Source organism: Coregonus clupeaformis, unplaced genomic scaffold (genome assembly GCF_020615455.1).
Source record: "Coregonus clupeaformis isolate EN_2021a unplaced genomic scaffold, ASM2061545v1 scaf1571, whole genome shotgun sequence".
Taxonomy (NCBI): Eukaryota; Metazoa; Chordata; class Actinopteri; order Salmoniformes; family Salmonidae; genus Coregonus; species Coregonus clupeaformis.
Window position 1 is genome coordinate 30,397 of NW_025535025.1, and position 17,571 is coordinate 47,967.

Consider the following 17,571-nt stretch of genomic DNA (forward strand, 5'->3'; position numbering starts at 1 on the left):
TGTCCTTGGCCACCTGCTGACAAGGCTGACAAGATAGGACTCTTTTGTCCATTGTTATAGGATAGGAACAGCATTGATTGAAAACAAACGCCCAACACAAAATGGGTCATGCACAAGATTTTAGTCAGACCAAGCTATAACATTATATATTTACTACGACAGTACATTCAACCAAAAGCTAATATAACAAAGGCATCAGAGATTATTTATAATCTGTCACAGAAACTGGAATCCATCTCCCCAGATCAGTCAATAAATGCTTCTGGTATTGACTTATATGCTGCCCCTGTCTTCATGTTGTTGCTGGACATATCTTTTTTAAAATGTGTGTAGGTCACCTAAATCATCAGAAAAATTGCCCCTCCTGAGAATTTTTTCAGGAGCCGCCACGGTTCCAGAGGGCCATGGATAATGTCTTGAGCGACCACCCTAGGTCACACTGTTACCTTGATGACGAGGAGCATCTGCTGAACCTTTAAAAGGATGGCAGGTAGGGCGGCAGGTAGCCTTGTAGTTAACAGCGTTGGACCAGTAACCGAAAGGTCGCAGGTTTGAATCCCAGAGCCGACTAAGTGAAAAATCTGTTGACGTCCCCTTGAGCAAGGCACTTAACCCTAGTTGCTCTGGATAGGAGCATCTGCTAAATTACTCTAAATCGACTCGAAGAGTAAGGCTGTCATGTTCGCAAAAAGAGAAGTGCAACGTTTTCAAGCGTGGAGTCCTTAGGCCATTTGATTGATTCCGATGGTCTCCACACAGCCCCATTGAAAGTGACAGTCATTGCAGAGGCTCCTGAGAATGTCAGTCAGCTGCGGTCATTCCTTGACCTCCTGAACTACTACGGCAAGTTCATCCCGCAGGTGAAGCCTTTGCATGAGCTAATGAGAGAGAGCAAACCCTGGTCGTGGACAAAGGAGTGTGACGCTACTTTCAAGAATGCGAAGGCAGTGTTGATTGATAAGGTGTTGACTCACTTCGTCCTTGCCAATTTAACTGGCCTGCAACGCTTCCATATATGGAGTTGGGGCCGTCATATCACACATCACATCTGCAGGAGAAGAGAATCCCATTGCTTTCACATCAAAGACTGAAATACCTGCAGATTGAGAAAGAAGCGTTGGGTATTATCTTCGGGATCACCTAACTGTTCGGATGGAGGTTCACCTTGCTGACCGACCATTGTCCCCTGACCTTCATCTTTGGTCCACACTCTGGCATTACAACTCTAGCAGTAAGCAGCATTGGGTGTTAATCCTGAGTGCTCACAACTATGACATCAGGTACCGGAGGTCTGAAGCGCAAGCCAATGCTGACTGCTTGTCACGGCTTCCCCTACGGGAAATGTCTCTGAATGTACTTGAGTGGCTCAGCCAGAGCCCGGACTTGAATTTGATGGAACATCTCTGGAGAGACCTGAAAATAGCTGTGCAACGACGCTTTGCTGATGGCTTGTCACGGCTTCCCCTACCTGACTCCCCTAAGAGCAGTGAACAGAAGATCTTCTACTTTGACATGATGGATAACATACCTGTGACAACTCACCAGATCAAGAAGGAAAGAAAAGGAGATCCAACACTTTCCAGAGTGTTCAACCAAGTGATGAGAGGCGGTCTTGCATTGCGGATGTGCCACGTGATCTCCAGCCTTACCTTTCACGGGGGAAGGTGTTTACAGTGACAGCTGAATGCTTACTCTGGGACATGCACATCATCATACCGCCAAAGCTGAAGAAACATGTCCTGAACAAGCTGCACTGTGGACATTGTGGGATAGTCTGGATAAAGGAGCTAGCACGTAGCTATTTTCTGTTGCCGGAACTAGACCATGACATTGAAGCCAAAGCCAGATCCTGCGTGTCATGTCAAACCATCAGAAACATGCCAAGCCTAACATCACTGCATCCCTGGCCAGCGAGCCTGTGGCAGCGCATTCACATGGATTTTGCAAGACCAGTGGAAGAAGCGATGTTCCTGGTTCCCGTTGACGCCCATTTGAAATTGCCAGAGGTGTCAGTCATCTCCACCATCAAATCTGAGAACACCATCCAGATCCTGAGGGAGATGTTTTGATGTCTCGGACTGCCTGAGCAGATAGTCACAGATAATATTTTGTTTCCAAGGAGATGGAACATTTCCTCCAGAGCAATGGAATCAAACACATCCTCTCAAGTCCTTGTCACTCATGGACTTGAAGAGATAATGGTTCAGATGAACATGCACTCAAAGTGGCCAGAAGTGAAGCACCACTGAAGCAGCGCCTCAACGTTTTCCTGCTGAAGTATTGCAATTACCCTCTTGGGACAACTGGAACGTCCTCTGCTTACTTGGTCATGAAAAGACATCTCAGGACTCGCCTTGACCTGTTGAGGCCAATATCCACCAAAATGTTGGTCCAAGACAAGCAGCAAGACCAAGTCAACCAGCGAGCGAAGCGGTCTAAAGACAGACAGTTCACTGTCGGAGATCCAGTCCTTGCAAGCAACTACACCACTAAATAAAAGTGGGCACCCCCATCTGTTCTCAAAAGACTGGACCTGTCTCATACAGAGTCTACACCCGAGACAACCAGACCTGACGAAGACATGTTGACCAGTTGCTCCCTCGAGAACCTGCAGCTACAATCCCTGAAGCAGAGGCACCTGAGTTCCCCTTCACAAGCGAGCTGACACACCACCAGAATAAGTCAGCACCCACACCAGCCTCTTCTTCACTGCCGCCAACAGAGGCTACACCTCCAACTGCACCTGAGGCTCAGCCTGAGCCTGTGCCTGAGCCTGATCCCGGGTTACGGCGCAACCCACCCAGAGAAAGAAAACCTCCTGAACAATGTACATAGTTCTAACCCTGGAAGCAAGGGGCAGAATATTGAGGCAGTCTACCCTCTCTCCCAAGTTAGAGAAAGTTTATGTTGCTTCTGTTAATGTGGTCATGTCATTTAAGGGGGATGAAATACTGTATTTTATATATTGGGACTAAGTATTTCTGTACTATGTGGGTTTCTGAAGCCATAGTTGTAACGCTAAGCATTATGGGTATTAAAGTTGGTTGTTAAAGGGACATCCTGAAGTAATGTAAGACACACAACTTTTCAGTAAACACTCGTTGCATCTAAAAGGATTTATCCGTCTCGGTCCCCAAACCTGAGTCTTAAGTTAATCTGAAGAGTCAAGATACAACATGGCCCTTTTGTATAAACTCCCCAGTCCCTGCTGATGACAAGCATACTATTAACATGATGCTGCCACGGCAATACTTGAAAATACAGAGGATCAACAACATAGCATTCACTCCATATTACTGGCCTGTATGAAACAGTGAAGGAAGCCAACTTTAATACAGTCCTTTTGCCCTCAACCCTACCAGCTTTTATATGGACCACTGGGCACTCCTATGACTTCTGTGAGGTGTTTGTCTGTGAGTTGTAGTTATATGTCCTAGTAACCGAGACTCTACCATAGAAATAGCTCACTGCCATCACAGTTAAAAGAGAGGGGGCTGGCCATGTGTTACAGCAGGGGGTCGCAGTTCCAGAGCGACCCACTAGGTGTCATCCTCCGACAACCTTAGGCACCTCCTACCTCCTCACTCACAGTCGGGACTAATCATCTTCCTATTGGTGTCACTTGTGTATTTATGCCCTCACTTCCCTGTGTTCCCTTGCTCAGTTTTCTCTGCTAGTTTCACTATGCCAAGCAATACTAATCAGTGTCTGATCGTGGGACGTATGGACAGGTACGTGAGAAGTGTTTTCCCTGTTTATTTATTATTTCAGTCATAGTTAGTATTTCGTATTTTTGGCTCTCTGCCTGTTTTTTGGAGTCTTATTTGCTCTGCCTTTCTTTTTCGTGTAAAGTCCGTTATTTTGTATCCTGGCTTCGGGACCATCAGTAAAGTTCCTTGTTTCACCATATCAGCCTACTGCCTACTGTCTAACCTGCACCACACATGGGTCACACCTCACACCAACCCTTACAGAAAACTGAGCCACTATGGACCCAGCGGAGGCAGCACAGTATCATAGCGCATTGGCAACACAGGGAGCCATGCTGAACCAGCCCGACCACAGCCTGCAGCAGATCACCAAGAATCTCTGCCAGCTGACGATCGCCGTGCAGAGCCGGGTGGACACCCAACCAGCACCGGCAGCAGGCGGAGCGGAAGCCGCGGCAGCGGGGTCTCCAGTCTCGCCTACGACATCGCGGGAACCCTGTCTACCACCTCCGGATAAGTAAGGCGGACGTCAACTCAGCTCTATATGTCACTGCAGACAAATATTATACGACCCCCTTTGGTAAAAATCTACAGTGAATCAATAACAAACCACAAATGAGCGTAAATACAGGAATGATATTTATTATTTCTTTGCATTTACATGCAGGACCAAGGAAAACACAGCTGAATAGCATTTCACATTCTGTGAAGAAACGGTACATCTGTCCCCATGAAGATTTGTACAACCAACCGCTCACTAAGATCACAAAGTCATCTCACTGCTAACTACCGATAAGATTTTCAAAGCATGATGATAATGCTGTGTTCATAACAAAGTGGGAAGTTGGTAGTTACCAGTTGTGAAGTCGTAAATACAAGTTGGATGCATTCACATGCTTTGAACTCGTTGAAAAACGCTGATTGGCTAATGGCCAACAAGCTGCGTCAACCATAAACTATAAGTACAGCTATCATGTTTGTAAAAAAATGTGGGGTTCAAAAACATATTTGTAGACTGCTTTTTGTAAATAATGTTTTGTTGTTACATTTAACTGCTGAAAATATTGTTTAAAAGGTAATTTCCTTAGTAGGTGACTTTAGAGGTCAGCATATGGGAGAAGTCGGAGCTCAGGGATGATAGACGAGTTTCCCACTAGTAATTACCAGTTAGAGGGGCGTTCAAGTGGACTTTTACCAGTCGTATGTGGTAAATACCACCTTCCTACTTGCTTATTATCGCAACATAACTCCTATAGTCCTGCTGTATTGTCTCTGGTAGGCCTAACTATCTCAGTGTATCAGAAGTCTTTTATCAGATTCTGTATTTTCCAGTGCTGCCCACTGCACTCCTGAATGATGAGCTTGTAGTAGGTGTCGTCCCCTGAGGCAATCTCCAGACATCTCTTTGTCTGTCTATTCTGGATGTCTTTTCCCTGTAAAACACAGCAAACATTCTACTGTACTACATCACAATACAAAAACTTAAAATGTCATAGACATCTCCCTTGTTTCCAACAGTTTATAAGCATCTATTTCCCTATTTCATGTGGAGTGCTCACCTGTTGAAAGTCCCAGAGCATGTGGAATCCCTTCTGCTTGGCCACCTTGCACTCATACAGTCCTGGGGTTCGAGTGCCAGTGTCCACCAGACAGCGATTACTGTTGTACTTGTGAGACTTGATGCCTCCAATGTAGATTTCCCCACTGGCTCGATAATAACAGTTCTGGACAGAGAGGATAGATATTTTCGCTTTTCTGAGTTTGTGCTATTGACAATACTTTACATTGTGTTCTTGTGTTATGGGTTGAATCCTGGGTCTGCCATAGGATGGATCATATTACACATCTAGTTAAATTCTGAAATACTAAGCAATGATTCTACAAACCTGTGGACCAAAATAATGGCAGCCATACACAATAGGTGTGTTCCCTGGAACTGGGCCCTGATCTATACAGAGATCCGTCTTCAGGTCATTGACCAGCTGTTGATTTTATAGACAGAGATTAAACAGTTATAAAAGTGCAGATTCCTATCCTGATAATGAGTTGGATTCATGACCCTGCATCCTATTGAAAGAAGGATGCCATGAATGCCACCAAACACAGTTGGTGAGGAAATAATTCCAGAACAATGATAAATGTTTCAGCATCACTCACAGCTCCATAACCAAGCAAGTCACCCAGGGGGTCTAACATGGGATACACGTTGTCCAGATACCACTGGAAGGGCTTGCAGTTCAACCTCTTTCTCAACTTCTTCCTCTCTGAAACATCCCCAATGTCTATGCCATGGTCCTGTGGTGAGAAAGAGGAAGATTTCTAAATCAGAAACACAGGCCATGTGAACAATCCACCTATTATCCATTTTTGTTTACCTCCATCATTTCACATAGATCCTATGATCTTTATTATGGCATTGAGTAATACACAGTTTTCATAATATTTATTGTCTAATCTACTTATTTTCAAACACAAAGCATGCATAACAGCGATTATTGTTATTCTATAGGAGCAGATGAACAAAACCTACTTTCTTAATGGTTTGTTCTGTACAGTACCTTCAGTGGGAGGTTCCAGGCGATGTTGACATTATGTTTGTATTCATCCATCCAGACCTCAGCCACTCTCAGAGCATTCCTCTTCATTGTAATGCTCAGGTCGGGGAGATAGGGTTTATGGGCCCTCTCGATGTGGGCTATTTTAGAACAAGGTATGACCTCAACACTTCCACCACACAGCCACACCTAGAAAAACCACACACCAAGAGAGAAGGAAGAGTTTATAGATATGGACTGAAGTGTCTGGATGTTGGATGTAGATTGGTTTGTTCAAACTGAATGAGTCAAGAACAGAAAGTAATTCTGCAAACACAAGTCTGCTTTGATTTCAAACATTCATTTAGCAACTGTAGCAGAGGGGCTTACCCGAATGCCAAGTTCAACATTTTCACCTCCATAGATCTTCATACCACCGTCGAGAGCACCAATTTCCCCAAAGAACAGGCGATCAACCACTAGTATGCCCATAATGGAGGGGCTCCTGACAAACATACAGTACAAATCATGGTCATTTCTACACTGGGAGAAGTGACATTCATTTTAATGAATAGATAACGCAAAATAATAATCAAGGTGTAAATATTAGGTGAGATTTTTGTCCCAATGCTGTGCTTTCCTTATCGCCTATTCAAAAAGATTTGTGAAACTGGACTATCATCCTATGATGAAATCATGAACAACTCACTTTCCTGGCTGTGACTCATCTTTCAAGGCGTACCACTCAGGTCTGAAGGACTCGTACATACACCACAGGGCCCAGTCAAAGGCGTCTGCAGCAGGCCAATAACGTGAGACTGTCAAGTCATCGAAATGGACTTTGTCAAACACCGGTGTCAACACCAACGTGCGGTCCTCCTTTATCCGAGCTAACAGAGGCTCCGCCCTGTTCACACAAACACAGACTGAAAATACCATGTTGGGAGGAGGGATTCAAAAGCATATTTTATAACAAAAAACATTTAGACTACCATTCCACATGGACCTCTATGTGGGCATCCAAGATGGCCACCACATCTCCTTCAGCTTCCCTCCACCCTGAGAGGCGGGCCTGTGTGAGACCGAGCTGCTCTGAGTGTCTCACTCTCTTCACCAGGCCCGGACGCTCTTCTTGGATGAAGCTGATGTAGACGTCCAACTTCTCCTTTAGATCCTCTGTGAAAGCAGAAACTTGCAAATCAGTGAAACACAACAAAAGTTGAAAGCCACACCTTTCAATCAAGGTTCAATCTAAATGTTAACAAATATACTTTCAAATGTTTCTATGCATAGAAAAGGGAGCAATTAGGCGAACCATTGGAGCTGTGGTCATCCACCAGTATGATGTCTTTGAGCAGGCGTTGGGGGGTCTTGTCTATGATGCTGCGGACGGCTCTCTTGATTATTGACAGGGCCTCGTCCAAGTAGATCAACACCACGCTGATGGTGGGCAGGTCATGGGGGTACTGGTGATTAGCACACCTAACAGGCACAACAAAAACATTTGGTCTTGCTCATATCATTAATTCACTTCACCAAAGCTGTTGTTTCACTCTTAAAGTTATTGTCAATTTCAATGTCATTCATCAAACTGCATTAAAAGTGCTGGAGATGGAATTGACCTCGGATGACCTCGGATGCAACGGACTGTGGTTAGAATTCAGAAGTCTTGAGTTATACATCATTTATTGTGTAGAGGTGGAGGAGAGATGAGGAAAATGATTTACTTAGGATCGCGAGTATCAGGGATTTCCCTGTTCAGGGGTAGTCTGTCACTCAGGAAGGCATTGTATCCATACATCTGAAACAGCCCCTCTGCCTCTTTCTGCTCCTCCTCTGAGAGCTCGTCACCCCAGCTTGTAAACAGAGCTGAGTTGGGGTACAACTTCTTCACCACCTTCCTCTCCTTCTTGACCTCGGGAGCCTTCACAGCCTGCCCCTCTTTCAGACTGATCCCGTTGTTGATTGACTTCACTGTGGACACATGTCAGCTGTTCATCACACTGTAATAAATGTGTTATGACTGTATAATTCAGATTGTTTAAGTCAAATCAAATCAAATTATATTTGTCACATGCGCCAAATACAACAGGTGTAGACCTTACAGTAAAATGCTTACTTACAAGCCCTTAACCAACAATGCAGTTTTAAGAAAAATAAGGTTTAAGTAAACAATAGATAAGTACAAAATAAAAGCAGTGAAATAACAGCAAAAATAACAGTAGCGAGGCTATGTACAGGGGGTACCGGTACAGAATCAATGTGGGGGTGCACCGGTTAGTCGAGGTAATTGATGTAGTATGTACAGTTGAAGTTTACATACACCTTAGCCAAATACATTTAAACTCAGTTTTTCACAATTCCTGACATTTAATCCTAGTAAAAATTCCCTGTCTTAGGTCAGTTAGGATCACAACTTTATTTTAAGAATGTGAAATGTCAGAATAATAGTAGAGTGATTTATTTCAGCTTTTATTTCTTTCATCACATTCCCAGTGGTTCAGAAGTTTACATACACTCAATTAGTATTTGGTAGCATTGCCTTTAAATTGTTTAACTTGGGTCAAACGTTTCGGGTAGCCTTCCACAAGCTTCCCACAATAAGTTGGGTGAATTTTGGCCCATTCCTCCTGACAGAGCTGGTATATCTAAGTCAGGTTTGTAGGCCTCCTTGCTCGCACACGCTTTTTCAGTTTTATAATAATATAATATAATATGCCATTTAGCAGACGCTTTTATCCAAAGCGACTTACGATGTGCATACATTTTTACGTATGGGTGGTCCCGGGGATCGAACCCACTACCCTGGCGTTACAAGCGCCATGCTCTACCAATTGAGCTACAGAGGACCACAGTTCTGTCCACACATTTTCTATAGGATTGAGGTCAGGGCTTTGTGATGGCCACTCCAATACCTTGACTTTGTTATCCTTAAGACATTTTTCCACAACTTTGGAAGTATGATTGGGGTCATTGTCCATTTGGAAGACCCATTTGCGACCAAGCTTTAAGTTCCTGACTGATGTCTTGAGATGTTGCTTCAATATATCTACATAACTTTCCTTACTCATGATGCCATCTATTTTGTGAAGTGCACCAGTCCCTCCTGCAGCAAAGCACCCCGCACAGCATGATGCTGCCACCCCCGTGCTTCACGGTTGGGATGGTGTTCTTCGGCTTGCAAGCCCCCCCCTTTTTCCTCCAAACATAACAATGGTCATTATGGCCAAACAGTTTTATTTTTATTTCATCAGACCAGAGGATATTTCTCCAAAAAGTACGATCTTTGTCCCCATGTGCAGTTGCAAACCGTAGTCTGGCTTTTTTACGGCGGTTTTGGAGCAGTGGCTTCTTCCTTGCTGAGCGACCTTTCAGGTTATGTCGATATAGGACTTGTTTTTCTGTGGATATAGATACTTTTGTACCTGTTTCCTCCAGCATCTTCACAAGGTCCTTTGCTGTTGTTCTGGGATTGATTTGCACTTTTCGCACCAAAGTACGTTCATCTCTAAAAGACAGAACGCGTCTCCTTCCTGAGTGGTATGACGGCTGCGTGGTCCCATGGTGTTTATACTTACGTACTATTGTTTGTACAGATGACCGTGGTACCTTCAGGCATTTGGAAATTGCTCCCAAGGATGAACCAGACTTGTGGAGGTCTACAATTTTTTTACTGAGGTCTTGGCTGATTTCGTTAGATTTTCCCATGATGTCAAGCAAAGAAGCACTGAGTTTGAAGGTAGGCCTTGAAATACATCCACAGGTACACCTCCAATTGACTCAAATTATGTCAATTAGCCTATCAGAAGCTTTTAAAGCCATGACATCATTTTCTGGAATTTTCCAAGCTGTTTAAAGGCACAGTCAACTTAGTGTATGTAAACTTCTGACCCACTGTAATTGTGATACAGTGAATTATAAGTGAAATAATCTGTCTGTTAACAATTGTTGGAAAAATTACTAGATATATATAGATATATTGAAGCAACTCTCAAGACATCAGTCAGGAAGTTAAAGCTTGGTCGCAAATGGGTCTTCCAAATGGACAATGATCCCAAGCATACTTCCAAAGTTGTGGCAAAATGGCTTAAGGACAACAAAGTCAAGGTATTGGAGTGGCCATCACAAAGCCCTAACCTCAATCCTATAGGACATTTGTGGGCAGAACTGAAAAAGTGTGTGCGAGCAAGGAGGTCTACAAACCTGACTCAGTTACACCAGCTCTGTCAGGAGGAATGGGCCAAAATTCACCCAACTTATTGTGGGAAGCTTGTGGAAGGCTACCCAAAACGTTTGACCCAAGTTAAACAATTTAAAGGCAATGCTACCAAATACTATTTGAGTGTATCAACTTCTGACCCACTGGGAATGTGATGAAAGAAATAAAAGCTGAAATAAATCGTTCTCTCTACAATTATTTCAAATTCTTAAAATAAAGTGGTGATCCTAACTGACCTAAAACAGGGAATTTTTTACTAGGATTAAATGTCAGGAATTGTGAAAAACTGAGTTTAAATGTATTTGGCTATGGTGTATGTAAACTTCTGACTTCAACTGTATATAGCTATTAAAAACTATATATTACAAATCCTGCTTATCTTAATTTCCATAATTAACTAATTCTATTTGTAATAATGTAGGCAGTTCATGCAAAGGATTGTTACCTCTAACCAGGATTGCCATTACAAAAATTACAAACAATTATTGTGATTCATCCTATATTGTCCCTAACTGTCACTGGTGTAGAGAGGAGTAGGCAGGAGGCAGTCGCAGGTTTAGAACTACTGAATGTATTTAAGCACCATAGATCAAAGCAGGACGAAACCCAAACGCTGTTGTGCTCAAAATATATCTTCATGAACAAAAAAGCACAGGGCGAACCCAAAGTGCAAAATATATAGTACTCAGGAAATAGTAGGAGAGATTCCTCTAAGGAAAACAAGTAACATTTACAATGACCGACAAAGAGAAATGGCTTAGGGAGTATTTATACAGTGATAGAGTGGGGATTGGAACCAGGTGTGTGTAATGATGACGAGACATGTCTGGGGTTGATGAGTGAAGGGCGTTTGCCAGCAGTAGGTTCGGCAGCAGCTAGAAGGCCGGCGACGCCAAACGCCTGAGCTGGACAGGAGGGGGAGCCAAAGCGAAGGCTGGTGTGACACTAACATCTTTACTCCCTAGCAACAGCTGTGGGATATATACACACACACACACACATACACACTCACACACACTCAACCTCCTTTCCCCCACAAACAACCATAAAATCAGATGCTCAACAGTTGTTCCATTTCAGAGCTCAACTGAAGAAATGCCTATACAGTTGCAGCTGTTTGAGAAGGCATGCAAAATTGAGCAAACATGGGCAAAAATGGGGAGATATGATTAACCATTGTCAAGTCCTAGGTGATGGAGATCAGATACACCCCCTTCCCCTGAAACACACACATGCTGGTGTCCCCCATTTTCCCAAGCATCTCTGTGCAGTCAGACCTTTGATTATTTTGTGCCACCAGGGCCACAATAATATGCCCCCTCTCTGAATGTCCGAGTGTGACCCCCTCCCCATGGGTTACTGCAGCTAATGTTGCCAGCACTGCCACTACCTGGGTGGCACTACTCCACCGGAATCCCCACCGGCTAGGTACAAGTTCGTAAAGGTTCTCATTAGCAGCTTTGAGAATTTCCTTGTATATTATGCTCTCCCATCAGGGGGGGTTTGGCTTTGTAGGACCAACCCTGCCAGGCAGGCTCAGAATATTGAGGGGTTGGTGCTGCTTTAGTAGGTCTCTGACCGCATTCATCTTTCTGATTTGGCTGCGTATAGGCTACTTACAGTAGGCCCATAAAACAGATAAGGACATCTCCTTAATGTATGGGTCGCTCAGGTGGGTGTCTAGGGTATAGGGTTGGGGACCATTCCATCATGATAGGACAATAAATAAATAAACTATATGTCACTCATTTCAGGAAACTAGGCGTATGTCGCACGTCACTACTTCACAGGAGAGCCATTTGAACGTAAACTGTTTTTAAAAAATCAAAATGCATTTTTTGGCAGAAATGCCTTCTGGAACATGTGAACTTTCATGTGCCTTAATAACAAACTTGTATGACATCTGTAAATACGAATACAATTCTTAAATTACGAGCCTAGTTGGTTTAGCCACAGAAAAAGACAGTAACCTTCCCACTAGCCATGATTGGCTGAAATAATGAGTGGGCTGGACATGCCGAGAGGTGAGTTAGAATTGGTCTGCCATGTTGCACGCTTCTGTCTATTTGAGCTGGTCAGTATGTGTAGGTAATCCAGTCTAATGTGGCTTTAAAAAATGTATATATATGCATAGTAGAACTGCATAAGTGTTGCTCTCCACTTTCTGGAGGACCGAGTTTTGAAATCAGTAGAATTAGAGCATGATAGCTAAGGAGATGGAGAAAACACCTGTCTCCAGATTACATCTTCGAACTAAGGGCAACCATGGCATCCGTGACAGAGAGTGAGAAGTGTCCGTCCATGTATAAGGGTAAGATAGTCTAGCTAGCTACATTTTCATATATTACACGTTTCTAGCTAGCAAGCTAATGTTAGCTGGCTGGCTCGCTAGCTAACATTACGTGTATGATCTGTGTAGTAATATTATTTGCATTTGCATAAGACCGATTTGAGCCGGTTGGTCACATATTTATAATTTATTTTAAAATGTATATAAAATACGCAAAATTGAAAGCTCTCTCTCACAACCCCTGCTCACAGACACACATGGGCTCAGGGATTTGCAACCCTTATCCTTTTTCACTCACTTAACTCCACACTTTTCCAAACACAAAAACACACACCTAACATCACAATACAGTGGCATGCGAAAGTATTCACCCCCTTGGCATTTTTCCTATTTTGTTGCCTTACAACCTGGAATTAAAATGGATTTTTGGGGGGGTTATGTCATTTGATTTACACAACATGCCTACCACTTTGAAGATACAACATTATTTTTCTTGTGAAACAAACAAGAAATTCACCCCCCAAAGTCAATACTTTGTAGAACCACCTTTTGCAGCAATTACAGCTGCAAGTCTCTTGGGGTATGTCTCTATAAGCTTGGCACATCTAGCCACTGGGACTGTTTCCCATTCTTCAAGGCAAAACTGCTGCAGCTCCTTCAAGTTGAATGGGTTCCGCTGGTTTACAACAATCTTGAAGTCATCCCACAGATTCTCAATTGGATTGAGGTCTGAGCTTTGACTAGGCCATTCCAAGACATTTAAATGTTTCCCCTTAAACCACTTGAGTGTTGCTTTAGCAGTATGCTTAGGGTCATTGTCCTGCTGGAAGGTGAACCTCCGTCCCAGTCTCAAATCTCTGGAAGACTGAAACAGGTTTCCCTCAAGAATTTCCCTGTATTTAGCGCCATCCATCATTCCTTCAATTCTGACCAGTTTCCCAGTCCCTGCCTATGAAAAACATCCCCACAGCATGATGCTGCCACCACCATGCTTCACTGTGGGGATGGTGTTCTCGGGGTGATGAGAGGTGTTGGGTTTGTGCCAGACATATCGTTTCCCTTGATGGCCAAAAAGCTCAATTTTAGTCTCACCTGATCAGAGTACCTTCTTCCATATGTTTGGGGAGTCTCCCACATGCCTTTTGGCGAACACCAAACGTGTTTGCTTATTATTTTCTTTAAGCAATGACTTTTTTTCTGGCCACTCTTCAGTAAAGCCCAGCTCTGTGGAGTGTACGGCTTAAAGTGGTCCTATGGACAGATACTCCAATCTCCGCTGTGGAGATTTGCAGCTCCTTCAGAGTTATCTTTGGTCTCTTTTAGCCTCTCTGATTAATGCCCTCCTTGCCTGGTCCGTGAGTTTTGGTGGGCGGCCCCCTCTTGGCAGGTTTGTTGTGGTGCCATAGTCTTTCCATTTTTTAATAATGGATTTAATGGTGCTCCGTGGGATGTTCAAAGTTTTGGCAATTTTTTTATAACCCAAACCTGATCTGTACTTCTCCACAACTTTGTCCCTGACCTGTTTTGAAAGCTCCATGGTCTTAATGGTGCCACTTGCTTGGTGGTGCCCCTTGCTTAGTGGTGTTGCAGACTCTGGGGCCTTTCAGAACAGGTGTGTGTATATATACTGAGATCATGTGACAGATCATGTGACACTTAGATTGCACACAGGTGGACTTTATTTAACTAATTATGTGACTTCTGAAGGTAATTGGTTGCACCATATCTTATTTAGGGCTTCATAGCAAAGGGGGTGAATACATATGAACGCACCACTTTTCCATTATTTATTTTGTATAATTTTTTGGAACAAGTTATTTTTTTCATTTCACTTCACCAATTTGGACTATCTTGTGTATGTCCATTACATGAAATCCAAATAAAAATTCATTTAAATTACAGGTTGTAATGCAACAAAATAGGAAAAACGCCAAGGGGGATGAATACTTTTGCAAGGCACTGTACATCTGCACATACCCACATACTGTGCCTTCTATGTCCTCTGTTTGCTGTGTTTTGTCTCTACCATGTTGATTGAGTACTTTTGTGTTCCAGTTCCTTATATTTGAAGATGTATTATTTCGTTAATTATCCTTTCTTCTAATGCTGTCTTATCAATTCATGAAATACTATAAATGGAAAGTCTAATACAAATTATTTTCCAACATTCCCTATCTAGAATGGTATAGTGTAGTTGTAAATAGTTTATTTCTTTAACAATTGTTGTATTTTATTGCTTTTCTAAAAAAAAAATATTACAATCCCTACCATGGCTAGTATTGGGTGTTGCATTATTCGACTCCTCTATGGGAACTTTGTAATATTTAGAATAGCCATGGAGTAGTCTTTGTGTCTCGGAACATTTGGTTATCAATATACAGTTTATCGACTACGAGAGCTACACATTTCCATTTGAATCTATTCTCCTTGAAGATTGGGTACAGAACTTTGCGCCGTTCTGCAATTTTTGATCTGCACTGTTGTTCGGAACTCTGTTTCCGCCTTGGAGAATTACCTTGGTGTAACTATCGTAAAAGTTTTTATTTTTTTTGTAAATGTAAAAGTAAGCAATGCGGCAAACTTTGGCACATAGAAGTTGATAGATCAAAACTTAACAAATGTTGTGCAACATGCAACATTATACAGGATTAAAGTGCATTCTAAAATGGTTATGGGCCATATTTAAACCCTTTATTTAATTGAGAACAAATTCCCTTCTACAATCATCACTCTGAAGTGTGAAATAACTTTTTCTGGGATCAACTCTACATGTACGCTCAGGCTAGATTCTAATTTGTTCTCAAAACCTCCCCTCTATATCTGCCCTACCATCTAGAACAGTGGCAGACTGTAGTCCAGGTACAGTGTGTGGACAGAGCTACTGGCATTTCTCTTCCAGGTAAGTCCAGTTAAATGAAGGAGATTGAGACTTACCCAGCTTCTCGATGTGAGCTTCCATCTTCTCCAGCCTCTTGAGCATGTCCTGGCCCCTGACCGAGTCATTCTGATGGGCCCTCTGCAGTCTCTCCCCATGAGAATGAACCTCCCGCTTAATGGATGTGATGTAGAGTATTCCAGCAGCCATGGCCAGCAAAGGGGCCAGCCCTCGGACCCAGCCTAGCCTCATCGTCCCTCTGTGTGTGAGTGCTCAGCCTGGGAATACAGACAGGATGGCCTTCCTCTCTCACTCTCCCACTGAGATCCAGGTTTGCCTGAAAGGGGGGAGTGTGAGGTGTACCATACCTGGCTGGCACTCAGTGGGTGTGAGTTTCTCGTCCTAATATTCAAACAAGTTTCTGATTAAATTCACACAGCCACTTTTATTTGCCTTTGGCGCATGAATCGTTACCTTGTAACTTCATAGCCTTTTGACCTGATACACCAACCCCTTTTTTAAATATTTGAGAAAGGATTCAGGATATGTTGTATCCTGTTAGTATGATTTTGAGTAACTGAACAGGTCAAAAACATGCACCTAATGGATCCAACCATTCATTTGGCATTCAAGTAATTGTTGATTGGAATAAATGCCAAAAGCCACAATACTACAGGCTGAAAATGTGGGGCTCTCTGAAAGTGATGGTCTTGGCTGTCACTAGCATTTTGTCACGGGGCCCCGTGTAGCTCAGTTGGTAGAGCATGGCACTTGCAACGCCAGGGTTGTGGGTTCGATTCCCATGGGGGGCCAGTATGAAAAAAATTAATAATGTATGCACTCACTAACTGTAAGTCGCTCTGGATAAGAGCGTCTGCTAAATGACAAAAAATTCAAACTCAAGCCCACAATAAAGAGTATCTGTAATTTTTAAAAATGGCCCGAACAACAATTCCAGCAAAGCCAATATGCGGTGATAATGTATTGGGCCTATAGCTTACTGCACAAACCTCATTGCTACAGTACTGTTTTTAATTTGTTAATTTAGCATAGGCTTCCATTTTTTTCACAGAAAGTGATCTTGACTCAGAAAAGGTTGGTGACCACTGTTCTAGAGTTTTCCCTGTTAACACTATCAACGTTTCCCTTTACTGTGGCAATTGTGATCGAATCAACGCAATATTAGCCACTTTCAATGCAACATACCAAAACTTTTTGTTGTTGTTGTTGTAGGCAGAATGCATTGGAGTAGGATTCTATTGCATTGACATGCAGGACTCAGCCCGTACTCTACACAGACCGGTGCGGCATAAACAATCAGAGCTGCAGTAGGCCTATATGCAAATAGACCATTGCCATATATGAATCTGTGCTATTTACTTTGAACTGGACTGTATTTACAGCATGAGTGGTCGTGAGTAGATGCGCTTGTTTTGAGATCAAAGCGAGAGCTGCATGTAGCCATGTGTGCACATTTTGTTCATATCCTTTGCTACAGTAGTTAGTGAGTTATTAGTCTAGTTATAGATCATTTGTAGTCAGCAATAGGTGAGTGCTTGCTTCCTACAAGAGCACAAAACGTGTACATTTCTAGACATCTTTGAAAAGCGAGTAAGGTAAATAACCTTTTTTTGTCTTAAAGGGGCAGTGTTGTATTTTAAGACAGGCTTGAATAAGCTAAGTAGCCAATAGGCAGAGGGTAGTGTCGTGACGTGACTTACAGTCCCTTGCAAAGTATTCTTCCCCCTTGGCGTTTTTCCTATTTTGTTCCATTACAACCTGTAATTTAAATTGATTTTTATTTTAATTTCATGTAATGGACACACACAAAATAGTCCAAATTGGTGAAGTAAAATGAAAAAAATAACTTGTTTCAAAAAATTCTAAAAAATAAATAACGGAAAGGTGGTGCGTGCATATGTATTCACCCCCTTTGCTATGAA

The 17,571-nt window shown here is 42.8% G+C and overlaps 1 protein-coding gene across 1 annotated transcript; it reads right to left on the minus strand.

The window, feature by feature from the left end:
• Positions 1-4,389: 4,389 nt before the first annotated feature.
• Positions 4,390-15,879, minus strand: LOC121542485 (probable polypeptide N-acetylgalactosaminyltransferase 8). Its single transcript, XM_041851878.1, has 11 exons — positions 15,688-15,879; positions 7,972-8,218; positions 7,560-7,726; positions 7,237-7,420; positions 6,954-7,151; positions 6,635-6,749; positions 6,269-6,454; positions 5,868-6,005; positions 5,597-5,692; positions 5,270-5,434; positions 4,390-5,143 (listed from the first exon to the last, which is right to left on the minus strand). The coding sequence occupies exons 1-11, from the start codon at positions 15,836-15,838 to the stop codon at positions 5,009-5,011; spliced, it is 1,782 nt and encodes a 593-aa protein (XP_041707812.1). The 5' UTR covers positions 15,839-15,879; the 3' UTR covers positions 4,390-5,008.
• Positions 15,880-17,571: the final 1,692 nt, after the last annotated feature.

What these genes read in the sequence shown, in the direction of transcription:
- LOC121542485 (XM_041851878.1), bottom strand. Translation starts at nt 15,838, where the DNA reads ATGGCTGCTGGAATACTCTACATCACATCCATTAAGCGGGAGGTTCAT. An exon ending in CCTGATACTCGCGATCCTAA is followed by an intron (nt 7,727 to 7,971) that starts GTAAATCATTTT and finishes TGTGCCTGTTAG; the next exon opens with GTGTGCTAATCACCAGTACC. An exon ending in ATAGAGGTCCATGTGGAATG is followed by an intron (nt 7,152 to 7,236) that starts GTAGTCTAAATG and finishes TTGTGTGAACAG; the next exon opens with GGCGGAGCCTCTGTTAGCTC.